The sequence below is a fragment of the Anabas testudineus genome, chromosome 7, assembly GCF_900324465.2.
Source record: "Anabas testudineus chromosome 7, fAnaTes1.2, whole genome shotgun sequence".
Classification (NCBI taxonomy): domain Eukaryota; kingdom Metazoa; phylum Chordata; class Actinopteri; order Anabantiformes; family Anabantidae; genus Anabas; species Anabas testudineus.
The window spans coordinates 18,286,883-18,314,199 of NC_046616.1; the positions used below are offsets into that span (position 1 = coordinate 18,286,883).

The 27,317-nt window shown below is 43.1% G+C and overlaps 3 protein-coding genes across 4 annotated transcripts in view; 2 read left to right on the forward strand and 1 right to left on the reverse strand.

Annotated features, from left to right (window-relative positions):
• Window positions 1-8,806, forward strand: part of adcy6a (adenylate cyclase 6a) — a 33,641-nt gene extending 24,835 nt beyond the window's left edge. The window contains exons 8-24 of the mRNA XM_026367860.1: window positions 91-249; window positions 559-700; window positions 851-979; window positions 1,064-1,092; window positions 1,181-1,328; window positions 1,419-1,516; window positions 2,521-2,608; window positions 2,717-2,833; window positions 2,921-3,079; window positions 3,237-3,412; window positions 3,615-3,641; window positions 3,730-3,759; window positions 4,248-4,380; window positions 4,625-4,888; window positions 5,003-5,207; window positions 5,328-5,452; window positions 6,045-8,806. Of these exons, the coding sequence (XP_026223645.1) occupies window positions 91-249; window positions 559-700; window positions 851-979; window positions 1,064-1,092; window positions 1,181-1,328; window positions 1,419-1,516; window positions 2,521-2,608; window positions 2,717-2,833; window positions 2,921-3,079; window positions 3,237-3,412; window positions 3,615-3,641; window positions 3,730-3,759; window positions 4,248-4,380; window positions 4,625-4,888; window positions 5,003-5,207; window positions 5,328-5,452; window positions 6,045-6,173 (2,158 nt within the window). The 3' untranslated portion in view covers window positions 6,174-8,806. The remainder of the gene's footprint in view (window positions 1-90; window positions 250-558; window positions 701-850; window positions 980-1,063; window positions 1,093-1,180; window positions 1,329-1,418; window positions 1,517-2,520; window positions 2,609-2,716; window positions 2,834-2,920; window positions 3,080-3,236; window positions 3,413-3,614; window positions 3,642-3,729; window positions 3,760-4,247; window positions 4,381-4,624; window positions 4,889-5,002; window positions 5,208-5,327; window positions 5,453-6,044) is intronic.
• Window positions 3,365-11,603, reverse strand: LOC113167338 (testis-expressed protein 49). 2 transcript variants are annotated; one of them, XM_026367869.1, is made up of 4 exons: window positions 11,195-11,603; window positions 10,366-10,542; window positions 10,166-10,289; window positions 3,365-3,435 (listed from the first exon to the last, which is right to left on the reverse strand). In XM_026367869.1, the coding sequence occupies exons 1-4, from the start codon at window positions 11,283-11,285 to the stop codon at window positions 3,423-3,425; spliced, it is 405 nt and encodes a 134-aa protein (XP_026223654.1). In that variant the 5' UTR covers window positions 11,286-11,603; the 3' UTR covers window positions 3,365-3,422. The 2 variants fall into 2 exon arrangements, with proteins under 2 accessions (XP_026223654.1, XP_026223653.1); XM_026367868.1 differs by lacking the exon at window positions 3,365-3,435 and adding an exon at window positions 9,920-10,076.
• LOC113167194 (uncharacterized mitochondrial protein AtMg00860-like) lies at window positions 11,434-13,418 on the forward strand. The gene is made up of 2 exons (XM_026367609.1): window positions 11,434-11,520; window positions 12,793-13,418. The coding sequence occupies exons 1-2, from the start codon at window positions 11,434-11,436 to the stop codon at window positions 13,282-13,284; spliced, it is 579 nt and encodes a 192-aa protein (XP_026223394.1). The 3' UTR covers window positions 13,285-13,418.
• The last annotated feature ends 13,899 nt before the right edge of the window (window positions 13,419-27,317 follow it).

Below are 27,317 nucleotides of genomic sequence, written 5' to 3' on the forward strand. Positions count from 1 at the left end.
GTGTGTGGTATTGGTTTTAGAGCTCTTTTGTTTGCTGTATTTTGCATTTTAAGCTTAGAGACACTGATCTTCTGGGTTGTTTGTCTGCAGATTGGTGCGCGAGGTGACGGGAGTCAACGTTAACATGCGCGTTGGCATTCACAGCGGGCGTGTGCACTGTGGAGTGCTGGGACTCAGGAAGTGGCAGTTTGACGTGTGGTCAAACGATGTCACGCTGGCCAATCACATGGAAGCAGGAGGCAAAGCAGGGTGAGAGAAGCTTATACACATACATTAGCAGTAGGGCTGAAACGAGTGATTTTTTAATTAATTATCAATTAATAACTTAAAATAATAAATAATAATTAATATTATTTTCTCAATCAATCAATTGTTTTATGTATAATACAGAACAAAGTAAAAAATTCTAATTAACCACATCACAAGGTGTTTTTTTAAAATGTCTTGTTTGTTTGACCATATGACAAAGATTTAAAAAAATCATAAAACCCTTGATATTTTTTCTTGTAGTTCATTTTTACATTTTATTAAGAGTGTCTGGTATATTTGGCTCTGTAGGCGGATCCACATCACTAAGGCCACTTTGCAGTATCTTAATGGAGACTATGAGGTGGAACCAGGATTTGGAGGTGAAAGGAACGCGTATCTGAAGGAGAACAGTATTGAGACCTTCCTGGTCCTCGGCTGCAGCCAGAAACGGGTCAGTGCACGCAAACCAGTCTATGCTTGGTTTCGCAGGTGCAATAAAAACCTGAATGAAAAAGCCTCGTGTGGTATATTTATACACTCACTGTGTGTTGTGTTGTATGAGAACAGTTGGTCAGACCTTCATGTTGTTCCCTCTGAGCAGAAGGAGGAGAAGGCGATGATGGCTAAGATGCAGCGAACAAGAGCCAACTCTAACGAGGGGCTGATGCCATGCTGGGTTCCTGACAGAACTTTCTCCAGGACCAAAGACTCAAAAGTCTTCAGACAAATGGTGAGTCATCAGCACACTCCTTTATGGGGGCAGAACCAGGGTGGAGCTTCTCTAAAAGTCATTTGTGTTTGCTTCCTTCTTCAGGGGATTGATGAAACCTCCAGTAAAGACAAGTGAGTACTGCCTCTTGATGTGAACATGTGTGAAAACTGCCGCACTATGTTATCTTCTCCGCTCCTGATCTGTGTCTACTTTTTGTAGCCGTGGTGTTCAGGAGGCCATGAATCCAGAGGATGAGGTGGATGAATTTCTGGGCCGAGCTATCGACGCTCGCAGCATTGACCAGCTAAGAAAAGACCACGTTAAGAAGTTCTTACTCACCTTCCAGACGTCCAGCTTGGAGAAAAAGGTTCAAGCTGATTATCACCTGTGTTTCTTCAGCTTCGACAAGGCAGCTGCTCATAGCTGACGCTCGTTTCTCTTCTTGTTCCCGTCACAGTATTCCAAGAAGGTGGATGATCGCTTTGGAGGCTATGTTGCCTGTACTCTGCTAGTATTCTGCTTCATATCCTTCATACAGATTGTTATCTTTCCACAGTGAGTACATTCACACAATTATGTTCATCTTCCAGTATTTAATCCTTGGTTGTTTCGCACCAGCAGTTTGGTTCATTTGGTCTGGCTCAAATAAAAAAACATTACACTGTTGCCTTTTAGTTTTGGTCCAGAATATTTTATTAAAAACACCCAACACGTGTTTCAGTGCATTCCTATCAAAATCACTGTGGTCGCTACACTCACTGCCATGGTGAACTAGAGGCGTGATGTTCATTGTGGTGTGGAGGGACAGAGATGTCAGGCGCCCAAGCTGAGATAGAGCTTCCATAAATAGCAATAGATTTAAATTATTACTGATATCTTACATTTAGCAACATTTCTTGGTCAATGCGCTCAGATCTTTGTTCTAAAACAATAATGAAACCGGATCCCTGTTGGTCAAAAAGCGTCTAGCTACTTCCAGTAGAAGTCCGGTGTTATGCTGTTGGAGATGTCTACACAGCCTTGGTTCTCATTAGGGCTTATATATGATATCTATGAAGCATTAGTCACCATTAAATGAATCATATTAGCAGCTTTAATAGCCAATACTAATATAGCTTTTTCAAAAAGTGCTACCCATAGCACTTTCAACACAAACAAAGGAACACAGGACATTTCAAGCTAATGTAACTGATGTAAATCCACGTTACAGTTCTAATGATTTGTTTTTTAGTGTTATGTTTCACTTGTTTCATTTAAATTTTATTAAGGCACTTAATAAATCACTTTTATAATAATCACTTTTGTAACCGTGCATGTTCAGCCAGTTCAGGTTTAATGGACATTTACCTTAATCCTAAAAACACACATCTACTCTCATGCAATCCTTCACACCAATAAAAAAGTACCAGATTGCACCAGACTCACTTCCACTTCAGTCGACATGAACCAAACCAAAGAAACAACCACACTGGAGTTTGTTCAAACCAAACTAAAATGAGCAATTGTCAAAGGATGCTAAACATTTCTGTCTAACTGGATTTCTGTATTTTTTCCTCCAGCACCCCAGTCATGCTGGGAATCTACATCAGTATCTTCATCATACTTGCCAACATTCTGTTCATATGTGCCATATACTCTTGCATCAAGGTAGTGGAGCTTATCAAGACATGTTAACACCTTTGCTTACATTTGTGTGATTCCTTTGTAGGCGATATTTAGTGTGTACTTTGTTTATCCTTGCTGTTCTCCCCACAGCTCTTTCCAGCCACAATGCAGACTGTTTCAAAGAAGATTGTCCAGTCTCGCACCAACAGCACCCTGGTTGGAGTATTTACCATTATCCTTGTTTTCATCTCTGCCTTTGTTAATATGGTAAGAACAGCTCCAGACGCCACATGTACAGGCAGCTGCCTACATTTGGAATCACATTGTGAAAATGTCTGTTTGGTTTCACTGTAGTTTGCCTGTGACACTACGAGCTTGGCGGCATGCGTTGCGGAGAAGCTGAACACCTCTGCAGCCCTGGTGACGCCCTGCCTGATCCGCAGCTTGAACGTGTCTGTTGAGGGGGGTCTGGAGATCTGTCCTAGCCAAGGCCCCTCCTGCCCCTTTCCTGAGGTGAGTTCATTGCATGTCACCACTTCATCATTTGTGATCCCTGGGCATGAAAGGTGGAGCCATTTCAAAAAGGAAATGTCACATTTGCATTTGTGGTTTTCTGAGATGTATTGTTGATAATACCTTTTTGTGATGCTGCTATCTCCTGTTTGTCCAGTATTTCAGCTACAGTGTGCTGCTGACGCTGCTGGCCTGCTCAGTGTTCCTGCAGATCAGCAGCATAGGGAAGCTGGCCCTCATGCTGCTCATCCAGCTCACCTTCCTGCTGCTGGTGGAGTGGCCACAAGTAGCACTATTTGATAATGCTGACCTCTTTGTCACCTCCAATGCCATGTAAGTGTCCTTAACCAACCGTCCTTGAACATCAGAAAGCGTTAAAATGGTATCCGATTCTTGTACAATGACACATTTCTGCTAAATCAACATTTCAACTGTCAATTAATTTATTTAACTGTAATTTGACAGGCATATCAAAATATATATGTATTAACTGTATACTTTGCTGTTTGCTCTAATTATATTTTTTCTTTTTTAGTGATTTAAATGAAACTAGTGCTCAATGGTAAGACTTTCCATTGTTTTTTACATTCATAAGTTAGTTCGGCCCTAATCATTATATTAATATGAATATCTATTTGATGTACATTTAGGTCCAGTTTCAATGAAACTACAAACCAGTGGTAAGCAAACATTCATTTATTCGAGGACTATACTACTAGATATATAGCGGTAGAGTAATGGATAGAGACATTATACTCTATATACATGAATAATACAATTTGATGTTAGAATTTTAATATTACTCATACACAGTTCATGGGTAAATTAATTTGATAACTTTGGTTACTTTGGAGATGCAGATTAATAAGTTATAAGTTCTAATGTTTACATTCATGCACATATATTACTATACTATATTATTATTAAAATGCACAATAGTAACTTTTCTGAGATGGGCCATTCTACACAATATTTGGTAATTAATTATAAGTTAACATTTGGTTCTCAGCAGTTCTCTAAATAACATATTTTATTCAGGGTTTGTAACTACTGTTCTGACTATAACTATTTAAAAACTGTAGTCATGCATTTCACATACACACCCGCTCTTCTAATACTGTTTAAAGTTCACAGAATGTTACTTAACCGTGAGCATATCTCTTTGCAGCCCATTTGTTGTGACCAAAGTGTCCCTGAGGGTCATGACTCCAGTTATCCTTACAGTCTTTGTCCTGGCACTGTATCTACACGCCCAGCAGGTTGAATCTACAGCACGCCTTGACTTCCTGTGGAAATTACAGGTATCTACAACGTCCACTAGAGGTCATCATCTGACCATAGTAACTTCAAACACCATCTCCTCACCCTGCTGCAAAGGCCCTAAAGTTGTTCATCAATAAACAAACTGATAGAGCTGTCTCACAGGGATATGTCTTTGCTTATGATAGAATATCTGCAGTTTTGTGTACACTTTATCACTCCCACTTATTAGGTTACAGCAGTCATATAAACTGAACACATCTAATAAAGAACATTCACTCTCAGGCCACAGAGGAGAAGGAAGAGATGGAGGAGCTGCAAGCCTACAATCGTCGCCTTCTCCATAATATTTTGCCTAAAGACGTAGCTGCTCACTTCTTGGCACGTGAGCGGCGCAATGACGAGCTGTACTACCAGTCCTGTGAGTGTGTTGCCGTCATGTTCGCCTCCATCAGCAATTTCTCTGAGTTCTATGTGGAGCTGGAGGCCAACAATGAGGGGGTAGAGTGTCTCCGGCTGCTCAATGAGATCATCGCTGACTTCGATGAGGTAAAGTTTGTTTAGACTTTACTTAACTTTGCTTATAGCTAATATTAAAAGGAAATGTGACCATTTGTAAATCGCACAAAACATAATCACTATCTCTTTTGTTTTATGCATCAGATCATCAGTGAAGAGAAGTACAGGCAGCTAGAGAAGATCAAGACCATTGGTTCCACCTACATGGCGGCCTCGGGTCTCAATGACTCCACCTATGACAAGGAGGGCCGTACCCATATTACTGCACTGGCTGATTATGCCATGAGACTGAGGGAGCAGATGAAATACATCAATGAGCATTCCTTCAACAACTTCCAGATGAAGATAGGTGAGCAGAAGTTAATGTTTTCTGCATGAGTCAGCACACAGAATTCAGTAAAACTACTTAACACAATGTAAACTTTGTTGATGCAGTGAGATATTTTCCTTTTTTGTCTTTTATTTCCAGGTCTCAACATTGGACCAGTGGTAGCAGGGGTTATTGGGGCACGGAAGCCTCAATATGACATCTGGGGAAACACAGTCAATGTGGCCAGTCGTATGGACAGCACGGGGGTTCCTGACCGCATACAGGTAAAGCCGACTTCAAGTGTCATGTAGCATCAATGTCTATTTGTAAATTTTGCAACTGAGAAATCTTACAGCATCTTTTACTGTTTATCCAGCTCAATCCAAACATACTATGCAACAAAGCCAATGTGGTATTTAAAGAAGGCAGTTCACATAGTTGCCTAAGTTACCACTGAAGGATAGAATTGGTCACACATTTGACATTGGAAAGATAATCACAAGAAAGTTTAGCATGTACAGTGCATGTAAAAAAAAAAAAAAAGATGATACTAATGCATTTTAGAGCATATTTAAACTATTACAAATAAAGTACATCCTGTAATTACTGCAGTTTCAAATGGAAATATATTCACTATTTTTGTCAACACTAGAATAAGAGTTACATTACTACTCTTACAGACATGGAAATCTGTAGCCTTATAGGAGCTAAAACAAGTCGTCTTCCATCTGTAAATTTACAATTAATACGAAGCTGGTAAAAAATGTAATTGTTTTGTATTGGTTTTTTTTTTTTTTTTTTTTTTTCAATTAAATTATTTTGCTGATTAAATCATGAACAAAATAGAAATGTATCTGCCTTCTGTTCTGCTCACAGGTGACCACAGACCTCTACCAGGTGCTTGCAAGCAAAGGGTATGTGCTGGAGTGTCGTGGGGTTGTTAAGGTCAAAGGTAAAGGGGAAATGACCACCTACTTCCTGAACGATGGACCACCCAACAGTTAGCAGCCATGGCAACAACAGATATGGGGGTTATCCCCACTGCAGCACCATTGAGCAAGGACTCACAATGTGAGCAAATGGCTAAAAACTAGATACATCATCACTTGGATCCCAAGCAAAGAGGAAAAGAGTTTTAAGACTTTATAAAGTGTTCTTGATGAGAGGAAAATGTTCTCGTTTGATAGCCATTTTGGCCCATATACACGTTGAAGGACACGTGATTTTCTCATGTCTAGCCTCTCTCTCAGGCTTCTTGAAAGATGCAAAGTCTGTTTATTTAAAACAACGCCTTTTAGCCTGTGTCAAAAGAAAAGTAACGCTGTACATAAGGCTACTTTTTATTTTATTTTGGTCTGGTTTTGTTTTCATTTTTTCTGGTAATTTTTTATTTCACATGAATTACGAACAGGTACTCATATTTAGTTCTGGATTAATTATTTATTTCAGTCTTGATGTTTTGTGCAAAAGGTCCTTTATGAAAAAGTGTGAATACATACGTGCACAAATATCCAGTTTATTACACGTTTATAAGTGTGTATGTACATGCATATTTGTGTCTGTATGAATATATGTATAAACTGAGGAGAAATATATTGACCAAAGACTAAAGTATTTACTAAAAACACGGCAAGACATGTTTGATATGTTCTCGCTAAAGTCAGCAATGATCACCACCTCTTTTTTTAGGCGGAAGGCCTGAGCCTTTTGTCTTTTTGCCTGACTGCTGGCAGCAAAGCCTGCAACATTATTTTCATAAAGTATGTACAATTAATTTATTTTGTCTGTCATTCAGGAAGCAAAGAGCTGATCACATTAACTCTGAATTACTATATTGCCCTCAGCTTCTTGACAAAACTACTAAGGAAGACTAAGGATGTGATTGAAAGTCTGAAATCTGTATTTTTATCTCCACTCTGAGGAGTAGAAGTAGCTCCAGCGAGGATTAGGATCCTCTTCATCTTCATTTCATGTCAGATTGGTTCCTTAGAGCTTGAGCTGCCAGCGTACAGCTAGCTTCAGCGGTAACAGTATGTTGTCATCGACTGCTCTTTCCCTTTCAGACAAGTATTTTTTGATGCAAATGGAAATGAAGGAATTTAGATCAGAGAATTATTCCACAGCAATCGGGGGAAACCTCAGATTTCACTGCAGTGGTGCCACACAGAGTGATTCTTCTATGAAGAAGAAATAGATGAAGGAAAGATATATATCGATTTTGACTGAATACTGTGCTTTCTAATCCTGAAGGGGCATAACTGTTTTCACTGTGAGGTTTTTAAGATACAACAAAACTGCTTTCTTGCCAAACATAACCACTTTGAAGCATGTCTGATTGTGATATCTTGTTTTCATTTTTGTTTGTTTAATGTAGGGTATTTTGTATCACTTCTGTATCCATCATTTGTATATTCTTAATGTTATTCTTATGATGATTCTGATTAATTATTATGCTTATTATGATGGTTCCATTCCAATGATAAGGATCAAAGACCAGCACGCTTTCTTGTAAAATGCCAGTTGTAAAGCTCAAGCTCACTGGTACCAACTGATCAACTGCAGCCAATGGATTCTGCTGTTCAATCCTAATGTACAATACAGTATTTCAGCTGGTAATAGGTCTGATCATGTATAGTAAGTAATAACCATTAGCTGCCTTTGCAGCAGAACACAAACGGTGTATGCTCACATTTGCAAAGCAGTAAACAATATACAGATGATTCACTGTGCTTTTTTATTTATGCCACTGCTGCAGTATTGTAAATCTCAGTCAGGCTTTAAGGTGACCTCTCCTCTCCACACATCTAAATATTAACAAAGGTCTATCCACGGTATAGCACTATGTAAGGAGGACAGGCAGAATTATTACTTCTTCATGTTTTGTTTTCCCCACTCAGTGTTTCAGCAAAAGAAAAAACTAATAGCTGAGTCTGATTGCCTTAAGTTCATATAAAACAAATCCAAGAATAACACTAAACGGGGACTGCGCCTGCTTGCCCTGTCTGGAGGAAACCATAAGGGCTTGTCCAGAGTAATTTTCAGTAAACATTGTCATCACAGCAATGGTCTTTGTTTCTCCAGCTTCACCTTTTATAATTAGGAGAATGCGCTCTGATTTAGCTCTTCCGCCACACATGACAATGGCAGCCAACAGTTGATCATGTTTGTACCAAAGCCAGCTCACGCAGCCTTGTGCTTTTGGTCCCTCCTGTGCAATATTTTCCCTCGGGTGTGGTGGGAGCACCAGATCAGCGATGTAAGGGAGATCACTAACTATATCGTGAACTGTGACCAATGAAGAATGATTCATATAAGCAAAGAATTTATAGGACGGACATGAGTTTATAAAAATGTGCATTGTATGTATTCTATTTCTATTGGCTGTCCATAGACTTGTGTTCATTGTTAGCTCTTGGGATGATTTGGGGGGAACTGCAGAGGGGAGGAAGGTTGTCCCCATACTACTGAAACAGTGTTTTGCTCAGGCCTGATAAATCCTGCCGTATTTGTTTTTGTTTTATTTGTTTTTTCCCTTAGTTGGAGGAGCTGAAAGGGGAGTGTTTTGCAAAGTTGAAGGACATGAAGAGTTGAGGACTATGACAAAGAGAAAAATAACATTTCCCCTTGAAGAAAAAAAAAATAATAAAAAAAATCAATGGCTGTTTTGTGTTGTCATATTGTTCCACTGTGTTGTGAAAACTTCTGTACATAAATACTATCTGTGGCACATATAAACAGAGCCACGTTATAAATTATGACGTAATAACTTCATTTTAGGGGTAATACCTTTATGAAGATATTTTACAGCAATGGAAAGTGGTTTGTGTGTGTGTGTGTACATATAACAATGACCACTAGCTTGTTCTAATTTGATTGTAACATTAGGTATAGTATTACATATACAGTATATCATAACCTTAGTATATATGCTATATATGATTGGAGAGCAGCAGGACCACTAGACCTGTCCCACTGTTTTTCTCCAGGTTTTCTCCAAGTTGCAATTCAGCCTGCACATCTAAATCCAGTGATTTACTCTTGATTCCCTTCCTGTTTTAAACTAGAACAACTTTCAGATCTATGAGTTGCCTGTTCTGCCGGTTCATGGTCATGCTCAGACACACTACAGACAGATCCTGGATTGCAGCAGGATGATCACCTGATCCAACTGTCCAATTGAGATGATGACGCCCTGATCTATGTCTCTTGAGAGGTCATGCCTATATTCATCACGACTACTTAAATATTAGGTAAGGGATTTCTTAATAAGGCTTAATGCTAACGGCCCCATACCAATACTGTAAAACGTTTTCATGCTGTTAGCACTAAAATGTGCCTGAATAACTAATAGTTTCTTGATTTCCTCTGCTCTGTCAGCATGTCACATTTCCTCTAGAGGGCAGTGCAATCTCAATATCTGTATAGACCAGCAGTGCCTTTGAACCCTCAGTTCAGTACCCTTTGAGAGGTGGTACGATGATTTCTTATCTTACAATTCATGGCAGAATAACTTGCAACGTATAAATATAGTTATTTCATTTGAATCCTTATTGTAATTTCAGTCTTAGTTGTAACTCTGTATTTGTTTGATTCTTCATTTTCTTCCCAGTAGGCAACCTGCATTTTTTTGTACTCACAGAGAAAAGAATTAAAGTAAAAAACAAACAAACAAAAAAACCTTCTTACAATTATTTCATGATTAACCATCACTAAAATAATCACAATAAATTAATGATGAGAAAAGCTTCTGAAAAGTCAATCTGATGTCAATTTAATTCCACAGAAGTTAACATTTTTTATGTGTGGAAGTCAAGGTGTGCATGAATACATGTACAAATGAAGACAGATGAAAAGGGCTATCAGAAAAGGCTGAACTCCCGGTCTGTCATTGACATTTCTTTAACAAACCTGTCAAAGCAACAAAGTGGGTTCCACTCAAATAGTCAATAGAGATATGTTTTTAAAAAATCAATATTAGATTGGGAAATGTCACCTACTTTGTCATTTCACTATTCTTTCGGGGAAACCGTTTCACATGGGTCCATGGTTCAGGACTCTTGGACATCATCCATCCATACTGCTGGCTGTCAGTCAGAGGCATTATGTACAGCTGGTTGGGGGCTGGAGAAGAGAGGAGACTGTGTGCAAATTAGCCATCACATCCTTATTTAGATCTAATTTCTTTATGTCTACTCACATCTGGGTGTTTGAACACGTTTTACCATCTCTTTGTATCGTTCATGGCTTCCCTGGTGTATTTCAGTGCTGTAAGGAAGAGGCTGGTGGTAAACAGTGCATATGTCTGCACATCTGAGGAGGCCCTGTTGTTCTTGAAGCGATGGAGGCAGTCCTGCTCTGCTGTTAATCAGACCATCTGTTAAGAAATGTTACCACAGTTTAGTGCATACTGGTCACTATTTGACTACATTAATAAGTATGTAGCTAGTACAAATGAACCCACAAATGAAGTTACATTTAAATGCTTCACCAGGAGGGCCAAGTTTCATTTCTTTTGAATGTAAAATTCTACAGTAGCATAACAACATAAAAGGACACAGATCAACTGTTCCCCTCCCTGATTTTATAAACTAATCTCTTATTTGTTGGTTCTCTGTTCTTGTACTCTATATGTTGTTCTTGCAAGCTGGTTGTGAGGTTGCGCAACTAGTTTATTAACTAATTTCTTTCGTTCTTGTCTCTTTTAGAAGAAGAAATGTATCTAGCTAACTCTTAGTTACGAACTTTAGTAATTCTAACCATCTCTTAGTTATGTAGTTTCCAACTCTCTAGTTACTCTCATATCATGCATTAGCTAGCTGCATTGGCAAACATCTGTCAAATCGTATGGCATGCTAACGTTATCGCTACATGTAACGTTAGTTAGCTAACTAGTGTATATTTTTAAAGCCTGGAGAGACATTGGAAGTAGTTTTTTTGTCGGCTACGAGTGAGCTAAAGGTTGTGTTTGCTCTGTAAGTTAGTGCTAATGTTATTTCTCTGAACAGCGTTAGCTACAGCAACCTCACCCTGAGAATGCGGCGCTCCTCTGGGATTCACTATCAATTTATCGCCTGCTGGGTTTTGATAGCCGAAGTTGGTTAAGCCGAAGAAGGCCATAGTTTGGCACAATTTGTCTGGACACGATAAACGCGCCTGCCTGAAGCCGGGACTCCCTCAGTGAGACAGACAGACAGACAGGCAGGCAGGCAGACAGACAGGCAGACAGACAGGCTAATAAAGCCAAACCTTGGGTTTAAACGTAACCATGGCAACGGGTCCACAGGTGTTATGCCGACTTCCGCATGCCTGCCGAGATCTGCGTTCCCCACGCGGGAGCGCGCACAGGTTAAGCGTAAACCCAGGAACAAATGATTTGTTAGACAAACGACGGTGTAAAAGCTAAATTATCTATGTTGGAGATGTTAACGGATCATAAATCCATGCCAGTTTAAAAAGTTTGCTCCTGCGGCAGCTTTATTGGATTAAAAGTAATGTTCAAGTATCGTAGTATTTCTTCGCTCTAAAACTGCAGATCTCATTGATTAATGTGTTAAAACATTGTTTGTGTGGGTAAAATCTTTGCCCTATTAAAAATGGTGTAGCAGATTAGCCGTGTTGTGGTTAATGAAGGTTTTCATGGTGGTTCGTTGAATGTATGAATGTTATCAATGTGTCATACTTTGTCAAATCACACTCAATCTAATAAAATATCTGCTTATAATAACAAGATTTGCAAACTTCGGTATGATTTGACCCACTCACACTTTTGTGTATGTGTATTTTCATTGTCAGCTTAAAATAACCTAAAGGATGGACAGAAGTCTTAATTGCCTTAATGCCACATTCACCTTGAACATGCTGGGATTAATTGAGGTGTTGGTGTTCATGCCATTATATAAGCACGACGTAAACTCACGTACGCTGCCGTTACCTGGGCGTGGCCAGAAGGTGACTAGAGCAAATTGGACAAACGTCACGCGGAACATGATTTGAGGTTTTCTAATTAAACATCGTGGAACCGTGGACAAACTTATAAAAGTGGACTGACAAAAGCACAAAAGTCAGAAATACGAAGAAAGGCGTCCAGATATCACGTTGAAGGTTCGTATCAATTAAGCTGGTTTGGAAACGTCACATGGAAGTAGTTTTTTGAGCGCACATATATTTAGTTTTATGACGACACATATATGGGATATATGTGTCGTCATATGAAAACTTTTGTTATAGGTTAACGTTAACTAACTATAGCTAACTAACGTTAGCTATCACTAAATAACGTTAGCTATACCAAGAGTACCGACGGTATTGTAGCGACCCAGAGGTGGGGCACATTGTTCTGTTGGTGTTTGACTGTTCCAGTTCCTGTTATGTGTTATGTGGTTCTTCTAATTGGTTCTTTTATTTTGTAGTGTATATAGTTGTGTGATGTCAGGTGTGCTTCCGGGGGTGGGGAAGAGGGAACCCGGGAGAAACAGGCGGGAGATTTAATGTTTCCGGGGGGTGACTAAAGACTGCACTGAGACCTGTTGACACTCTGTTCTAATTGATAAAAATAAAAGAGAGTTGTTCACTCTGAGGCTCGTCACAGTATAATTAATCCTCGAACAATCATGTATTATAAAAGGTTAAAAGAACAATAACTAGATCATGCAAAAGAGTTAATCAAAAGCTAAGCCGGCTGAACCCGGCAAAGTGCAATCTGCTGGCTAGAGAAACGGCGTTCCTGGGGCACGTGGTCAGCGCACACGGGGTGTCCACAGATCCGGCCAAGGTATCGGCAGTCAGGGACTGGCCGACGCCCACCACCGCCAGTGAGCTGAGGAGCTTCCTGGGGCTAGCCTCCTATTACCGGAGGTTTGTCCGGGGCTTCGCCACTATCGCAGGCCCGCTGCATCGGCTGACAGAGAAGGGCAAGCGGTTCGAGTGGTCCAGCGCCTGCACCACTGCCTTCCAGCAGCTGAAGGCGGCCTTGGCCGACGCTCTGGTCCTGGCTCTCCCCGACCCCCAGCAGCCTTTCATCCTCGACACCGATGCCAGCAACGTGGGGGTCGGAGCCGTCCTCTCCCAGGGGGGGAGGCAGGAGAGAGAGCGGTGGCTTTCTACAGCTGCAGTCTGAACCGAGCAGAGCGCAACTACTGTGTGACCAGGCGGGAGTTGCTGGCAGTGGTCCTGGCTGTGCGGCACTACAGACCCTACCTGCTTGGCAACCGGTTCACTCTGCGCACTGACCATGCCTCTCTCACTTGGCTGCTCAACTTCGGGCAGCCTGAGGGTCAGGCTGCGAGGTGGCTGGAGGTGTTGCAGGAGTACGACTTCGAGATCCAACATCGAGTGTGAGGTGTGCCAGAGGATGGGAGTGAGGAAAACACGGACCACTCCACTTCACCCACAGAGCGACGGGCTGGTGGAGCGTTTCAACCGCACCCTGGCCACCCAGCTTGCCATCCTGACCAGCCATCACCAGCGAGATTGGGATCAGCACCTGCCTCTGGTCCTCTGGTCATACCGGACTGCTGTACAGGAGTCCAGCCAGTGCACCCCTGCTGCACTGATGTTTGGCAGAGAGTTCCGCACCCCAGTCGACTTGGTCTTTGGATCGCCACCAGAACCGGAGATCGCTGGTGGCCCGGAGATGGACTATTACAAGCGCCTGAGAGAGAGACTCAGACTGGTGCACGATTTGACCCGACGCGCACAGAAGGACGCTGGGGTCAAACAGAAAAGAGCGTATGACGCTCGCTGCCAGGGGCGCACATTTGCACCTGGGGACAAAGTGTGGGTGTATTGCCCGATGAGAAAGAGGTGGATCTCACCGAAGCTCTGCAGCCACTGGCAGGGGCCAGGGGAGGTGTTGGAACGGCTGTCGGAGGTGGTCTTTCGGGTTCAGATGCCTGGTCGGCGGCGGAGGGTGGTGCTGCACCGGGACCGGCTGGCACCCTACCACCATTGACCCTAGCTAAGGCATCTTGCAAAATGTCAGCAGACACAGCTAATATCTGTAAGGTATGACATTCATCACACAGTTTGAGTAATTAATTAGTAATTAGGCCTGGGGTCAATAAACTCTTGATTGTGGCTCTTCATAAGATACTTTTTTCCAATGCATCTTCTAGGAGGAGCTCTTTTTTATAAAAAGAACCAGGACATCCAGACCAAGGTGGTTTGTGGCATAGACGATGCCAATGCCATTTTTCGTGAGTTTCATGATAGCCCAAGAGGAGGTCACAGTGGACAGAAAAAAAACAGGGACGCAATTTGCAAACGTTTTTTCTGGCCAGGGATGACCAAAGTGTCATGAGCTGCCGGATGGACTCCATGGTCAGAGAACAGACAGGACAGAACTGAGCAAACAATGTTTATTTGTAATCGACAGAACACGGTAAATGAATGGATTGGATGAAACAGTTGCTGGACGGGAGGGGATGAGGCAGGGTGAGTATGGTGGTCAGGTTGGAAACCGGAAGTGACGTCCAAATCAAGATGGTTGACCAACAGAGCACATGGGCAAAATGGAGGACAATGTCGAAACCCCAAAATGGCCGACCAACAGGGAGCACATGGACTGAATGGAGGACAACGGAGAAAGCTCAGGACAGTAGTATGAATGTCACAGAAGTACCACGAAAAGATAGTCCAAACAATATTCCACAGAGCTAACTCAGAGGTCGAGGGTAATCCTGGTCATACACGATTATGGCAGTTCAGAGTTAAGTCCGGCAGGCAAAATCCACAACGGAAAGACAATCCAGGTCGAAACACAAAAGCAGTCCAAACAGTCGGAGCCGGAAAGGGGACAACAAGGGAGCGAAACAGAACAGAGGGAGAACTCACTGAACCAGAGGGGAAGCAGGGTCAGGTCAGGCTGGTCCAATGAGGGGGAATCGAGGGTAGACAGAGTAGAAAGGGGACAGGTCTGGGAAAGTGAATCAGGCAGGTCCAGTTACAGGTTTGGTACTGTGAGCAGGGGGGAAAAAACAGGGAATAAACGGAACTCACAGCACCAGGGGGTCAGGCAAGAGACGGGGTCCAGATCAGGCAGAGTCCAAGAAATCCAAAATAAGTAAATAATGTGGAATTGAACAATACATATCCTCGTAATTTTTTGTCTTAACAGGTCAACAGAACTGTTTGTGCCAAACCATAAAGAGGAGTCTCTGTGCTCCATATCATCCCCAGACCAATGGTTTGGTAGAGAGAATGAATGCAACAGTGCAAAAGTAAGGAAAGCACACCATGAGCATGTAATATTTCCATACACAATTTCTGAAAGAAATGCATTAATATGACCTTGGTGTATTCATTTTCAAGGGCTCTCTGCAAGCTTGTTGGGACAAAGCCTCAAACCTGGGATCAATATCTGGATGCAGTCATGTTTGGGCTAAGAACAAAAAGAATTCTAACTTATTTTATTAAAGGTGGACAAAAATGTGGAGGATGTAGTAGGTGAAGAAAATGTATCCAAAGACATAGCACGCCTTGATTATATCAGGAGTACTGTGCTGGAAAATGTTTACAGTGTTCAAAATAAGACAAGGAGGAGACTAAAGTCCAATACTGATTCCGTTAACTTTGTGGTTGGAGACAAAGTCTGGCGGCAGAATATCAGGAGCCAGCAGCGTAAGGGTGGAAAGCTGGAGCCCAACTTTCTAGGCCCTTACACAGTAACAGGTGTGGAAGGCAAAAGTGCTGATCTGGTAGGGGACGATGGCACGCTTTGCAAAAAGGTGAACATTGACCACCTCAAACACTATAAGATTCAGAAGCCACGAATTCCTCATAGGATTGCAGCATCAGTTTCAGCACCTCCTGCAGCAGCTCCAGTCTCAGCACCGCCAGTTACAGCTCCAGTCTCAGCACCTCCTGCGGCAGCTCCAGCTTCAGCATCCACCGGGGCTTTAGTGGTACATAGAACTCCAGTGGCTGCAGCAACATCAAGTGCCACATACACAGATGCTGACATAATTTATTTTTTTATCTGTAAATACATGAGTCTCACATACACTTTCGCATTATTAAGTAAATGCATAGAAAATGTAACAATTCTCTTTAGTTTTTAAATCTTTAAGAAAATCAATTTATACAGTGTGATTAATTATGTTCTTTTTCACATTTAAGTAAGTGGACAGAAAACTTATAGATTAACATTTATGGCTTTTTCAGGTGTAAATGAGGTGTGGGCAGAGAAGCTTTCAAAGGCACATGTGCTCCTGTCAGTCATTGGACCATATAAATTGTTCTGTTGGGACATAGCAAGGATTGCTCCCGACAATGAACTTGAGAGTGAGGTAAGTGAGTTTTTTTTATGCACACTTGAATTTTCTTTGTTTTTTAATCAGACTATGTAACTAGGTCTTTGTACCTTGTACTTATTTCTTCACTTTAGTCAATCAGAATGAAGAACATATGAATTAACATCCAAAATGTACTGATACAGAAAATGTATCTTTTAAACTCTCTTTTAAAACATGAAAACAGTGCCAGACATTCTTGCATGGCTGTAGATGTTTATTCATTCCTAATGTTTTGGCCTCTGGGACCTTCATTGGGTGTCATGTCCTCACATGTCCTTGAAAAAAATTATTTAGTATTGTGTGTTTTTGTATTATCAAAAACAGTTCATAATCTGTATAAAAGAACATCTGTGGGTCCTACAGGTCTGAGATTTTCTTTACAGCTTTACACTGCATTGTTGCTCTACATATTGATGTTTTTACAATGAGTACATAATAAAGGCATTTTCATGCTGTAACAAAAAATAAAATGACTGCCCTTTAATCTTTTACAGGTAATCAATGCTTATCTTACAATCCTCGTTAGACAATATAACAAAAAAAATGTAGATCAAGCAGCTGTTATTGACAGCTTTGAAATGACACACATCTGGATGAAGAACACCTCCAAGCTCAAGGTTTAGAGAAATTTATTATTCATGGCACATATGGTGTAAATTGCCAGGATACCAATGTCTTATTACTGTTTATTCTTACAGAAATATGTATTTTATCTTCATTTACAGATGGACCCAATGAGATATAAAATGATTTTTAATGAGCACCATCACTGGATGTTAACAGTAAGTCTTACTTTTGTGAAAGATTTGTAATGGAGATAACCTCTATTCTGTGATGTTGTGACTTAGTCTGATTTTAAAGTATAAATGTTTGAGAGACCAGTGATCTTTATCTGCACTACTTTATTTTGCATTTATATTCTACAATATTTAGGTTATGTTGTAAATAATTATTTTCAATATTCTGTCTGCCTAATAACTTAACATGCAATGATTATGGTTTGACATTCCCAAATTAACACTTTTTTCCTTCTGAAAATGAAGGTAATGTGTCCTCAGGAAGGAAAGTGTCTATTTCTGGATCCGTTTGGAGAATCCCAGACAAAGATGAAGAAGTGCCAGGATACAACAAGGTAAAAAAATAAATTATTCACTATTCAATATTCTAAACCATTACAATCCATTACAATTCATTGAAATGTATTTTGTTTCTTAAAGGGTATTCATGCGAAAGAGAGGATATTGTTACAGTTCCTCCCTCTGCCCTGGTCTGTGGGTTTTGTTTTGTTTTTTTTCTGTCTCACTCTCCTGCCACACGCCCATATATGGACTTCCTCCACTCTCCACTCTCACTCACCGGACTAATTGACTCACTCATTTCACCTGGTCATCCCTCCATGTTATAAGCACCCCTCAGTCCTCAGTTCGCTGCTGGTTTGTTGTCTTTCATGCTCACTTTTGCTTCATTCATGCTCCATAATTCTGGTTCGTTCGTTCGTTCATCAGGAACCTCTGTTTTGTTTGTTAGTTTGAATTGTTTGGCCTGCCTTTTGCAGTGTATTTTTTGTTGTTACTTTGTCCTGTTGGCTTTGTATGTTTCTTTCCGTCCATCCTGCCTCCTGCAGTGATTTTGGTTTGTTACTTTGTACGTCTAGTTTGTCTGCTGGTTTCTTGTCCGCATTAGTGCGTGGTTTTTCGTTGCTACTTTGTATTTCTTATTCGTGAGTTTGTTTGTGTCTCAGAAGTGTTTGAGCCTGGTCTTGTTTTGTATTGGGGTGTTTAGTTTCTAGTCCGTTTTTTGCCCGTCTTCCCACAGTGTGTTTAGTTGTTACTTTGTATGTCGGTTTATGGTTTTGTTTGTACCTATCCACCGTGTTTTCGGGTCCCTTTCAGTTGATACTTTGTTAGTTTGTGTTAGTTACCTTGTGTCCCCTGCCCTTTTTTCAATAAATATCATTTTGTTCGAACCTGTTTGGTCCCTGTCAGTCAGTTCTTAACAGAACAAACCAGCCATTATTGCGACCCTGGAATTCCCTCATTCCGCCACTGGTCGCTCCATTTTTCTCCCCTGTTCCCATTTTGGTTCTGGTGCTGATAGTTCAGATGAGGATTACCTGGACTTTTATGGCACTGCACTGACCTCACCTGACCCGTTAGCACCTGTTGCGCTGAGCCCAGAGGATGCCCGCGCTATTTACAAAGAGCTTAAGGCCCAGTCAGCTCCGGAGTTAGATCTCCGGAGTGGTTATTTGGTTAGCCAGGCTCCAGTAATTAGTGACGCCCAGTACTTGCTATATGAGGGAACTCGACTGGCTTTATGGATGGGGTTTCCCAGAAAGCGCCGACGTCCTCGTCGGAGGCGTAAGGCTCCCCGGGCTCCAAGGTCAGCTACATCCGTGGATCCGGTTATTGCAGCTAATGCTGTTTTCGTTAGCCCAGCAGCCGATGCTGCTTTTGTTAGCCCAGCAGCCCATGCTGCTTTGGTTAGCCCTGCAGCCGAAGCTGCTCTTGCTGGTCCCGCAGCCGAAGCTGCTCTTGCTGGCCCGCAGCCGAAGCTGCTCTTGCTGGTCCCGCAGCCGAAGCTGCTCTTGCTGGTCCCGCAGCCGAAGCTGCTCTTGCTGGTCCCGCAGCCGAAGCTGCTCTTGCTGGTCCCGCAGCCGAAGCTGCTCTTGCTAGTCCCGCAGCTCCTTCTGCCCTTGCTAGCCCAGCAGCTCCTTCTGCCCTTGCTAGCCCAGCAGCTCCTTCTGCCCTTGCTAGCCCAGCAAGCTCCTTCTGCCCTTGCTAGCCAGCAGCTCCTTCTGCCCTTGCTAGCCCAGCAGCTCCTTCTGCCCTTGCTAGCCCAGCAGCTCCTTCTGCCCTTGCTAGCCCCAGCAGCTCCTTCTGCCCTTGCTAGCCCAGCAGCTCCTTCTGCCCTTGCTAGCCCAGCAGCTCCTTCTGCCCTTGCTAGCCCAGCAGCTCCTTCTGCCCTTGCTAGCCCAGCAGCTCCTTCTGCCCTTGTTAGCCCAGCAGCTCCTTCTGCCCTTGTTAGCCCAGCAGCTCCTTCTGCCCTTGTTAGCCCAGCAGCTCCTTCTGCCCTTGTTAGCCCAGCAGCTCCTTCTGCCCTTGTTAGCCCAGCAGCTCCTTCTGCCCTTGTTAGCCCTGCAGCTCCTTCTGCCCTTGTTAGCCCTGCAGCTAGCGCCGCTTCTGTTAACCCCCCTGCAGCTAGCGCCGCTTCTGTTAACCCCCCAGCAGCCCATGCCGCTTCTGTTAACCCCCCAGCAGCCCATGCCGCTTCTGTTAACCCCCCAGCAGCCCATGCCGCTTCTGTTAACCCCCCAGCAGCCCATGCCGCTTCTGTTAACCCCCCAGCAGCCCATGCCGCTTCTGTTAACCCCCCAGCAGCCCATGCCGCTTCTGTTAACCCCCCAGCAGCCCATGCCGCTTCTGTTAACCCCCCAGCAGCCCATGCCGCTTTTGTTGGTCCTGCAGCTAGCGCTGCTTCTGTTAACCCCCCAGCAGCCCATGCCGCTTTTGTTGGTCCTGCAGCTAGCGCTGCTTCTGTTAACCCCCCAGCAGCCCATGCCGCTTTTGTTGGTCCTGCAGCTAGCGCTGCTTCTGTTAACCCCCCAGCAGCCCATGCCGCTTTTGTTGGTCCTGCAGCTAGCGCTGCTTCTGTTAACCCCCCAGCAGCCCATGCCGCTTTTGTTGGTCCTGCAGCTAGCGCTGCTTCTGTTAACCCCCCAGCAGCCCATGCCGCTTTTGTTGGTCCTGCAGCTAGCGCTGCTTCTGTTAACCCCCCAGCAGCCCATGCCGCTTTTGTTGGTCCTGCAGCTAGCGCTGCTTCTGTTAACCCCCCAGCAGCCCATGCCGCTTTTGTTGGTCCTGCAGCTAGCGCTGCTTCTGTTAACCCCCCAGCAGCCCATGCCGCTTTTGTTGGTCCTGCAGCTAGCGCTGCTTCTGTTAACCCCCCAGCAGCCCATGCCGCTTTTGTTGGTCCTGCAGCTAGCGCTGCTTCTGTTAACCCCCAGCAGCCCATGCCGCTTTTGTTGGTCCTGCAGCTAGCGCTGCTTCTGTTAACCCCCCAGCAGCCCATGCCGCTTTTGTTGGTCCTGCAGCTAGCGCTGCTTCTGTTAACCCCCCAGCAGCCCATGCCGCTTTTGTTGGTCTCAGATCCGGCTCCTGTTCCTGTCACGGATCCGGCTCCTGTTCCTGGTCCTTCAGCTGTCGCTGCAGTTGCAGCCACCTTGGTTGCTGCAGTCATCGCTGCTCTGGTCTCGGCTGCTGCTCCGGTCCCTGCAGCCGCCACTGCTCCGGTCCGGTTCCCAGGCGGGTCGACGCACAGGCCATCGTCGCCGTCTCTCCATCCTTGTTTTGTATTGGTGTGTTTAGTTTCTAGTCCGTTTTTTGCCTGTGTTCCCACAGTGTGTTTAGTTGTTACTTTGTATGTCGGTTTATGGTTTTGTTTGTACCTATCCACCGTGTTTTCGGGTCCCTTTCAGTTGATACTTTGTTAGTTTGTGTTAGTTACCTTGTGTCCCCTGCCCTTTTTTCAATAAATATCATTTTGTTCGACACTGTTTGGTCCCTGTCAGTCAGTTCGTAACAGAACAAACCAGCCATTATTGCGACCCTGGAATTCCCTCATTCCGCCACTGGTCGCTCCATTTTTCTCCCCTGTTCCCATTTTGGTTCTGGTGCTGATAGTTCAGATGAGGATTACCTGGACTTTTATGGCACTGCACTGACCTCACCTGACCCGTTAGCACCTGTTGCGCTGAGCCCAGAAGATGCCCGCGCTATTTACAAAGAGCTTAAGGCCCAGTCAGCTCCGGAGTTAGATCTCTGGAGTGGTTATTTGGTTAGCCAGGCTCCAGTAATTAGTGACGCCCAGTACTTGCTATATGAGGGAACTCGACTGGCTTTATGGATTGGGTTTCCCAGCAAGCGCCGACGTCCTCGTCGGAGGCGTAAGGCTCCCCGGGCTCCAAGGTCAGCTACATCCGTGGATCCGGTTATTGCAGCTAATGCTGTTTTCGTTAGTCCTGCAGTTGATGCTGCTTTAGTTAGCCCAGCAGCCCATGCTGCTTTGGTTAGCCCTGCAGCCGAAGCTGCTCTTGCTGGTCCCGCAGCCGAAGCTGCTCTTGCTGGTCCCGCAGCCGAAGCTGCTCTTGCTGGTCCCGCAGCCGAAGCTGCTCTTGCTGGTCCCGCAGCCGAAGCTGCTCTTGCTAGTCCCGCAGCCGAAGCTGCTCTTGCTAGTCCCGCAGCCGAAGCTGCTCTTGCTAGTCCCGCAGCCGAAGCTGCCCTTGCTAGTCCCGCAGCCAAAGCTGCCCTTGCTAGCCCAGCAGCTCCTTCTGCCCTTGCTAGCCCAGCAGCTCCTTCTGCCCTTGCTAGCCCAGCAGCTCCTTCTGCCCTTGCTAGCCCAGCAGCTCCTTCTGCCCTTGCTAGCCCAGCAGCTCCTTCTGCCCTTGCTAGCCCAGCAGCTCCTTCTGCCCTTGCTAGCCCAGCAGCTCCTTCTGCCCTTGCTAGCCCAGCAGCTCCTTCTGCCCTTGCTAGCCCAGCAGCTAGCGCTGCTTCTGTTAACCCCCCAGCAGCCCATGCCGCTTCTGTTAACCCCCCAGCAGCCCATGCCGCTTCTGTTAACCCCCCAGCAGCCCATGCCGCTTCTGTTAACCCCCCAGCAGCCCATGCCGCTTCTGTTAACCCCCCAGCAGCCCATGCCGCTTCTGTTAACCCCCCAGCAGCCCATGCCGCTTCTGTTAACCCCCCAGCAGCCCATGCCGCTTCTGTTAACCCCCCAGCAGCCCATGCCGCTTCTGTTAACCCCCCAGCAGCCCATGCCGCTTCTGTTAACCCCCCAGCAGCCCATGCCGCTTCTGTTAACCCCCCAGCAGCCCATGCCGCTTCTGTTAACCCCCCAGCAGCCCATGCCGCTTCTGTTAACCCCCCAGCAGCCCATGCCGCTTCTGTTAACCCCCCAGCAGCCCATGCCGCTTTTGTTGGTCCTGCAGCTAGCGCTGCTTCTGTTAACCCCCCAGCAGCCCATGCCGCTTTTGTTGGTCCTGCAGCTAGCGCTGCTTCTGTTAACCCCCCAGCAGCCCATGCCGCTTTTGTTGGTCCAGCAGCCGATGCCGCTTTGGTCTCAGATCCGGCTCCTGTTCCTGTCACGGATCCGGCTCCTGTTCCTGGTCCTTCAGCTGTCGCTGCAGTTGCAGCCACCTTGGTTGCTGCAGTCATCGCTGCTCTGGTCTCGGCTGCTGCTCCGGTCCCTGCAGCCGCCACTGCTCCGGTCCGGTTCCCAGACGGGTCGACGCACAGGCCATCGTCGCCGTCTCTCCATCCTTGTTTTGTATTGGTGTGTTTAGTTTCTAGTCCGTTTTTTGCCTGTGTTCCCACAGTGTGTTTAGTTGTTACTTTGTATGTCGGTTTATGGTTTTGTTTGTACCTATCCACCGTGTTTTCGGGTCCCTTTCAGTTGATACTTTGTTAGTTTGTGTTAGTTACCTTGTGTCCCCTGCCCTTTTTTCAATAAATATAATTTTGTTCGAACCTGTTTGGTCCCTGTCAGTCAGTTCGTAACAGATATAATATGTCAAGATGGGCATGTAACACTCACAGCTCATGTCCACATGGACATCAGAGAGATGGTACATCGTGTGGTGTCTTTGCCTTGAAAGTGAATAACTGTAGTTACAGCTGTGCTTTTAATGCTGAATTCATAAGGACAACTTTTTATTGTCTTGTGTGCACTTGGTTTTCTTTTTTATATATTTATATATTTTTTTGCAAACCAAATTATAACGTTAAAACATATTTAATTATATTGTCAACAGTTTGCTGAGTGTATACTTGAAGGAAAAGCCATCACCTTTGAGACAAATGCTGAGGCTGTGAAGAAAATGCGATTTGATATTGCTACCACTCTCCTCCATGAATCTGGTGTGTTTCTTCTAAGGCTTAAACTGTATTATATTAACTACTATTATTGAAAGTCAATGTGTATTCAGCGGTGACAACTTTCTTTTCTATAGAAGTATCAATACTATTAAACACTTGTTTTTTCAGAAACGCTTGACAATATCTGCCATCATTGTGGATTTGAGGACTCAGATGACCCACAATGGGTAAAAAAAATATACATATGTGTGTGTATGTGTATACATATATAGAATTGTTAGTAACTTTTGAACATAGTCTTAATGCACTTGTGGGAATTGTTCAATAGTACAATAATCAATGAATTTAAAACTTTGATGTGCTTTTTTCAGATAGGCTGTCATTCATGCAATAGGTGGTATCACCATGGCTGTCTTGAAGGTCCAGCACTGGATGAGGAGTTCCTCTGCCCTCTGTGTGTATATAAGAGACTTTTGTGTAATGATACAAACATTCATATTTATATGAATATGAAGAATGTTGGTTCAAATGTCCAGTTACCAGAACCCTACTTAATAAATGTCCTTGTTCATTAAAAATATGGTTTGTTTTTATTAATAAATAACGTGAATTATGTCAAATTAGAGTTCAATTTGTCTTAGGTTTTTCTGTTAGTGGAAGAAAAGATAACTGCTAAACAAAGTGTGGAAATGCAGTAACTAGAGATGACTAGTAGGAACTAACTAGCTAACTATGCACCTCCCACCACTATTAATTTCCAATACATTTTAGGTGCTAAATGGCTCAAAATGAAAAACACCAGGTATGCACAAGTGTGGCTCAAATAATGCGGGATGCATATTTTGGGAATTACGAGTTGTCAAATCATGCATCCCTTCCTTGTTTAGAGTGGGGGATGCAGATTTCAGCAATTCATAGCTACCAAATAATGCACCAAACTTTTTAAACTAGCATGGATTTATGATCCGTTAACATCTCCAACATAGATAATTTAGCTTTTACACCGTCGTTTGTCTAACAAAACATTTGTTCCTGGGTTTACGCTTAACCTGTGCGCGCTCCCGCGTGGGGAACGCGGAACTCGGCATAACACGTTTTTATAGTGCCCATGATCCAAGGTTTACGGTAATCACTGTTGACCATTAAAGTAAAGATAGATGTCTTATAAAATGGGACTACAAACAATACTATCACGGTAATTACTAGTAGTAACGACAGTGTGAACAAATGCGTTGTTCGGAGGAAGCCACCTTAATGTTACTACAAACCCGGAACCCTGCAGACAGACAGGCCTGTTTAGTCTTACTCTGTAAATCCACAGTGACATGAGTCAGGGTACAGTACTCTAGTACTGGATTACTGGTACACAGTCAAAGTAATTCATGTTGAGTATCCTAGTAGAGTATGAAGAGCACTAGCAGGTACTCTAATAGTGAATCACACTTTATGTTATTTGTGCAAAACAAGGACCAATTGTAATTATACTGGGTTTGTGACTATGATTAAAACTGTTGATAAGTATACATTTTGTATAAATAGTCTAGCTAGCTATTCATTACTTATTTCCACATTATTGGTGGAAATCTTTCTATTTATTTATATCAATATTTGTTGTGACTTGTAAGCTTGTTTCTTGCTGTGGATTGAACATTTATAATACACATTAGACTGTTTTCAGTAGTGTCACCAATAACTGGGTTGCACAGGTTTTGCACAAAAGCAGATCATCATTCATTAAGAAATGTATTGTCCTGTAGAGAACTACTGACTCAAGAGTTTTTTCAAAAATGTGTAAAGTTTATAAGCTTTTTTTTTTTTGCTGTCAATACCACAAAAGTAATAATGTTTAACAAGTAACATGTGTGTTGTTGGGACCTATTGTATGTAAGAGAAAGGTATAGATATTATATCTGTGTATGTTAGTTAAGTATTTCTTTGCAAATGTGCTGTCTTTGCTAAAACCTTGCAGGTGATGTCAATGTGTCTTATCTGAAAACATGTTTAGAATACAACAATGAAAACTGAATGTGTAGTACTTTGTCGTGACTATTGGAAAAAATGTGTTCCTGGTATCTACAGTGCTGCTCTGTTTTCATGCTTTCCATAATGATGTCATCGTGTGATCTCTTTACAGCTTTGTTCTAGGTCAGTTCCCCCTGCATACCAGGCACATATTTTGCTGTCTTTTCACCCGTCTGGTAAAGATTACACTTTCCTGTTTCCTGGTTTTACATTTCAGTGTATACAATATGAAATAATCAGGTCCTACTTGTCCACCTGGCTTTAACATTGAAAAGGAAGTCAACACGCACCTTTTAAGGCCTTTCCTAGATCCCAGGTCAATGGGTGTTAATTGCAAATCCTGTGTGTTACATCAAATGACTCTTGAAGAAAATAAAAAGGAAATACATAGGCTTACTAAAAAACCAGTTCAACCAGACGCATGGCAAACAGAGTGAGTATGCTCATTGTTCAGTATTTCTGAATAGGCAGGAATAGGCAATTCTGGTCTTTGAGGGCTGCTGTCTGGCTGGTTTTCCTACTATTCATGCCCTACCCACTGCTTATTACTCGGTGTGTATGTTCAGTTCTGAAAGATACCAGTTCACTTTGTCTTTCCCCATTCCACCTTCATCAAAAATGACACCCGATTGTGGTGAGAACCAAATTATGAGATGTGCTTACACAATCTGACATCTGTTAACTTCAGTTTGGCTGGTGGAACAGAGGTTTTGGTATTGCCCCAGCCTCCTGTGACCATAGTGTTTCATAATGAGGTCTTGTCTACTCTGCTGAGGACAGTCTTACAGAGTGCTCCGGTTGCCTTGCTCAGTATGAAGCACTAGTATTAGTCTGCAGACTTAATATTAGTAAAATAATCCACAACCTATAACTGTCTGGTGGAGTATAATGTTGTACATTTCCCTCTGTAATGTAGTACAATATTTTAAAAAAGTACTGTACAAGTATCTAAAATGTATCTTTAAGTACTTAATTTGAGTAAAGTACTAGTTCCATTCCATTATTTATGTGTATGAAAAATATGTTTGTCAGTGCTAAAAATGTATGGTTACTAATAATATCTAATATTATACTAATATCATATTGTCATTCTTCACAGTTTGGATTGCTCCTACAGATAACTTCTTTTACAGCAGTGGCTCTCGAAGTGGGTTCAGAAAATATGTATTTACAGCATCCCAACCCTAGCCATATCCCCATATCTATGAACATATGAATATAACAAATACGTTCATCACCTTAATTAATATTAATTAATATATATATATATATATACATATTAAGTTTATGTAACACTTCTAGTATTTTTAACATGACTCCCAGCAAGAAGTCTGGCTCAGTGGCAGCATTGAGTTGTGTTTACATGCAACCCCTGGAAGGACCTTGGTGTCTCTTGAACTTTGTAATTTGAAGGGAAAAGTAACCACAGCAGTGCTTGAACAAATTTTGGATCTTTACTCAGGTACAGCATTTATTTCTACACTGAGTCCAACTCTGCAGCAATTCATGTTTCAACACTGTTCCTGGTTGTAAAAGAAAATAGAACTTCCAGTTCCTCATTCACAGTCACTGTTACCCCGCATTGGGCAATTATTTGACAGCAGCAGGAAGATATGTGATAGTGACTGTGTGATGTGTTACAAGGTTATGGTCTTTTTAGCAGAAGATTCGGCTTAATTTGCAGGGGAAATGCCTTCTTTATCTGACAAATTCACATTGCTGAAGGCTTGTATGTTGGAATACTTTGGGTGCACTTCAAAAGGCATTTTTGCACAGATGAGGCATGCAGATTTTGACCACCACCTCTAACTGTAACCTATCAAGCAGAAGTTAGCGACCTTCTCTGATTGGTTAGGAGGAGCGAGCATTGTTCAGAAACATTGAGAAAGAAATGTCTATGATCTGCTGCCAGTCTGTGACAGAGAAAGCACCACCTCTACACAAGATAAGTTTAGGAGCAGGCG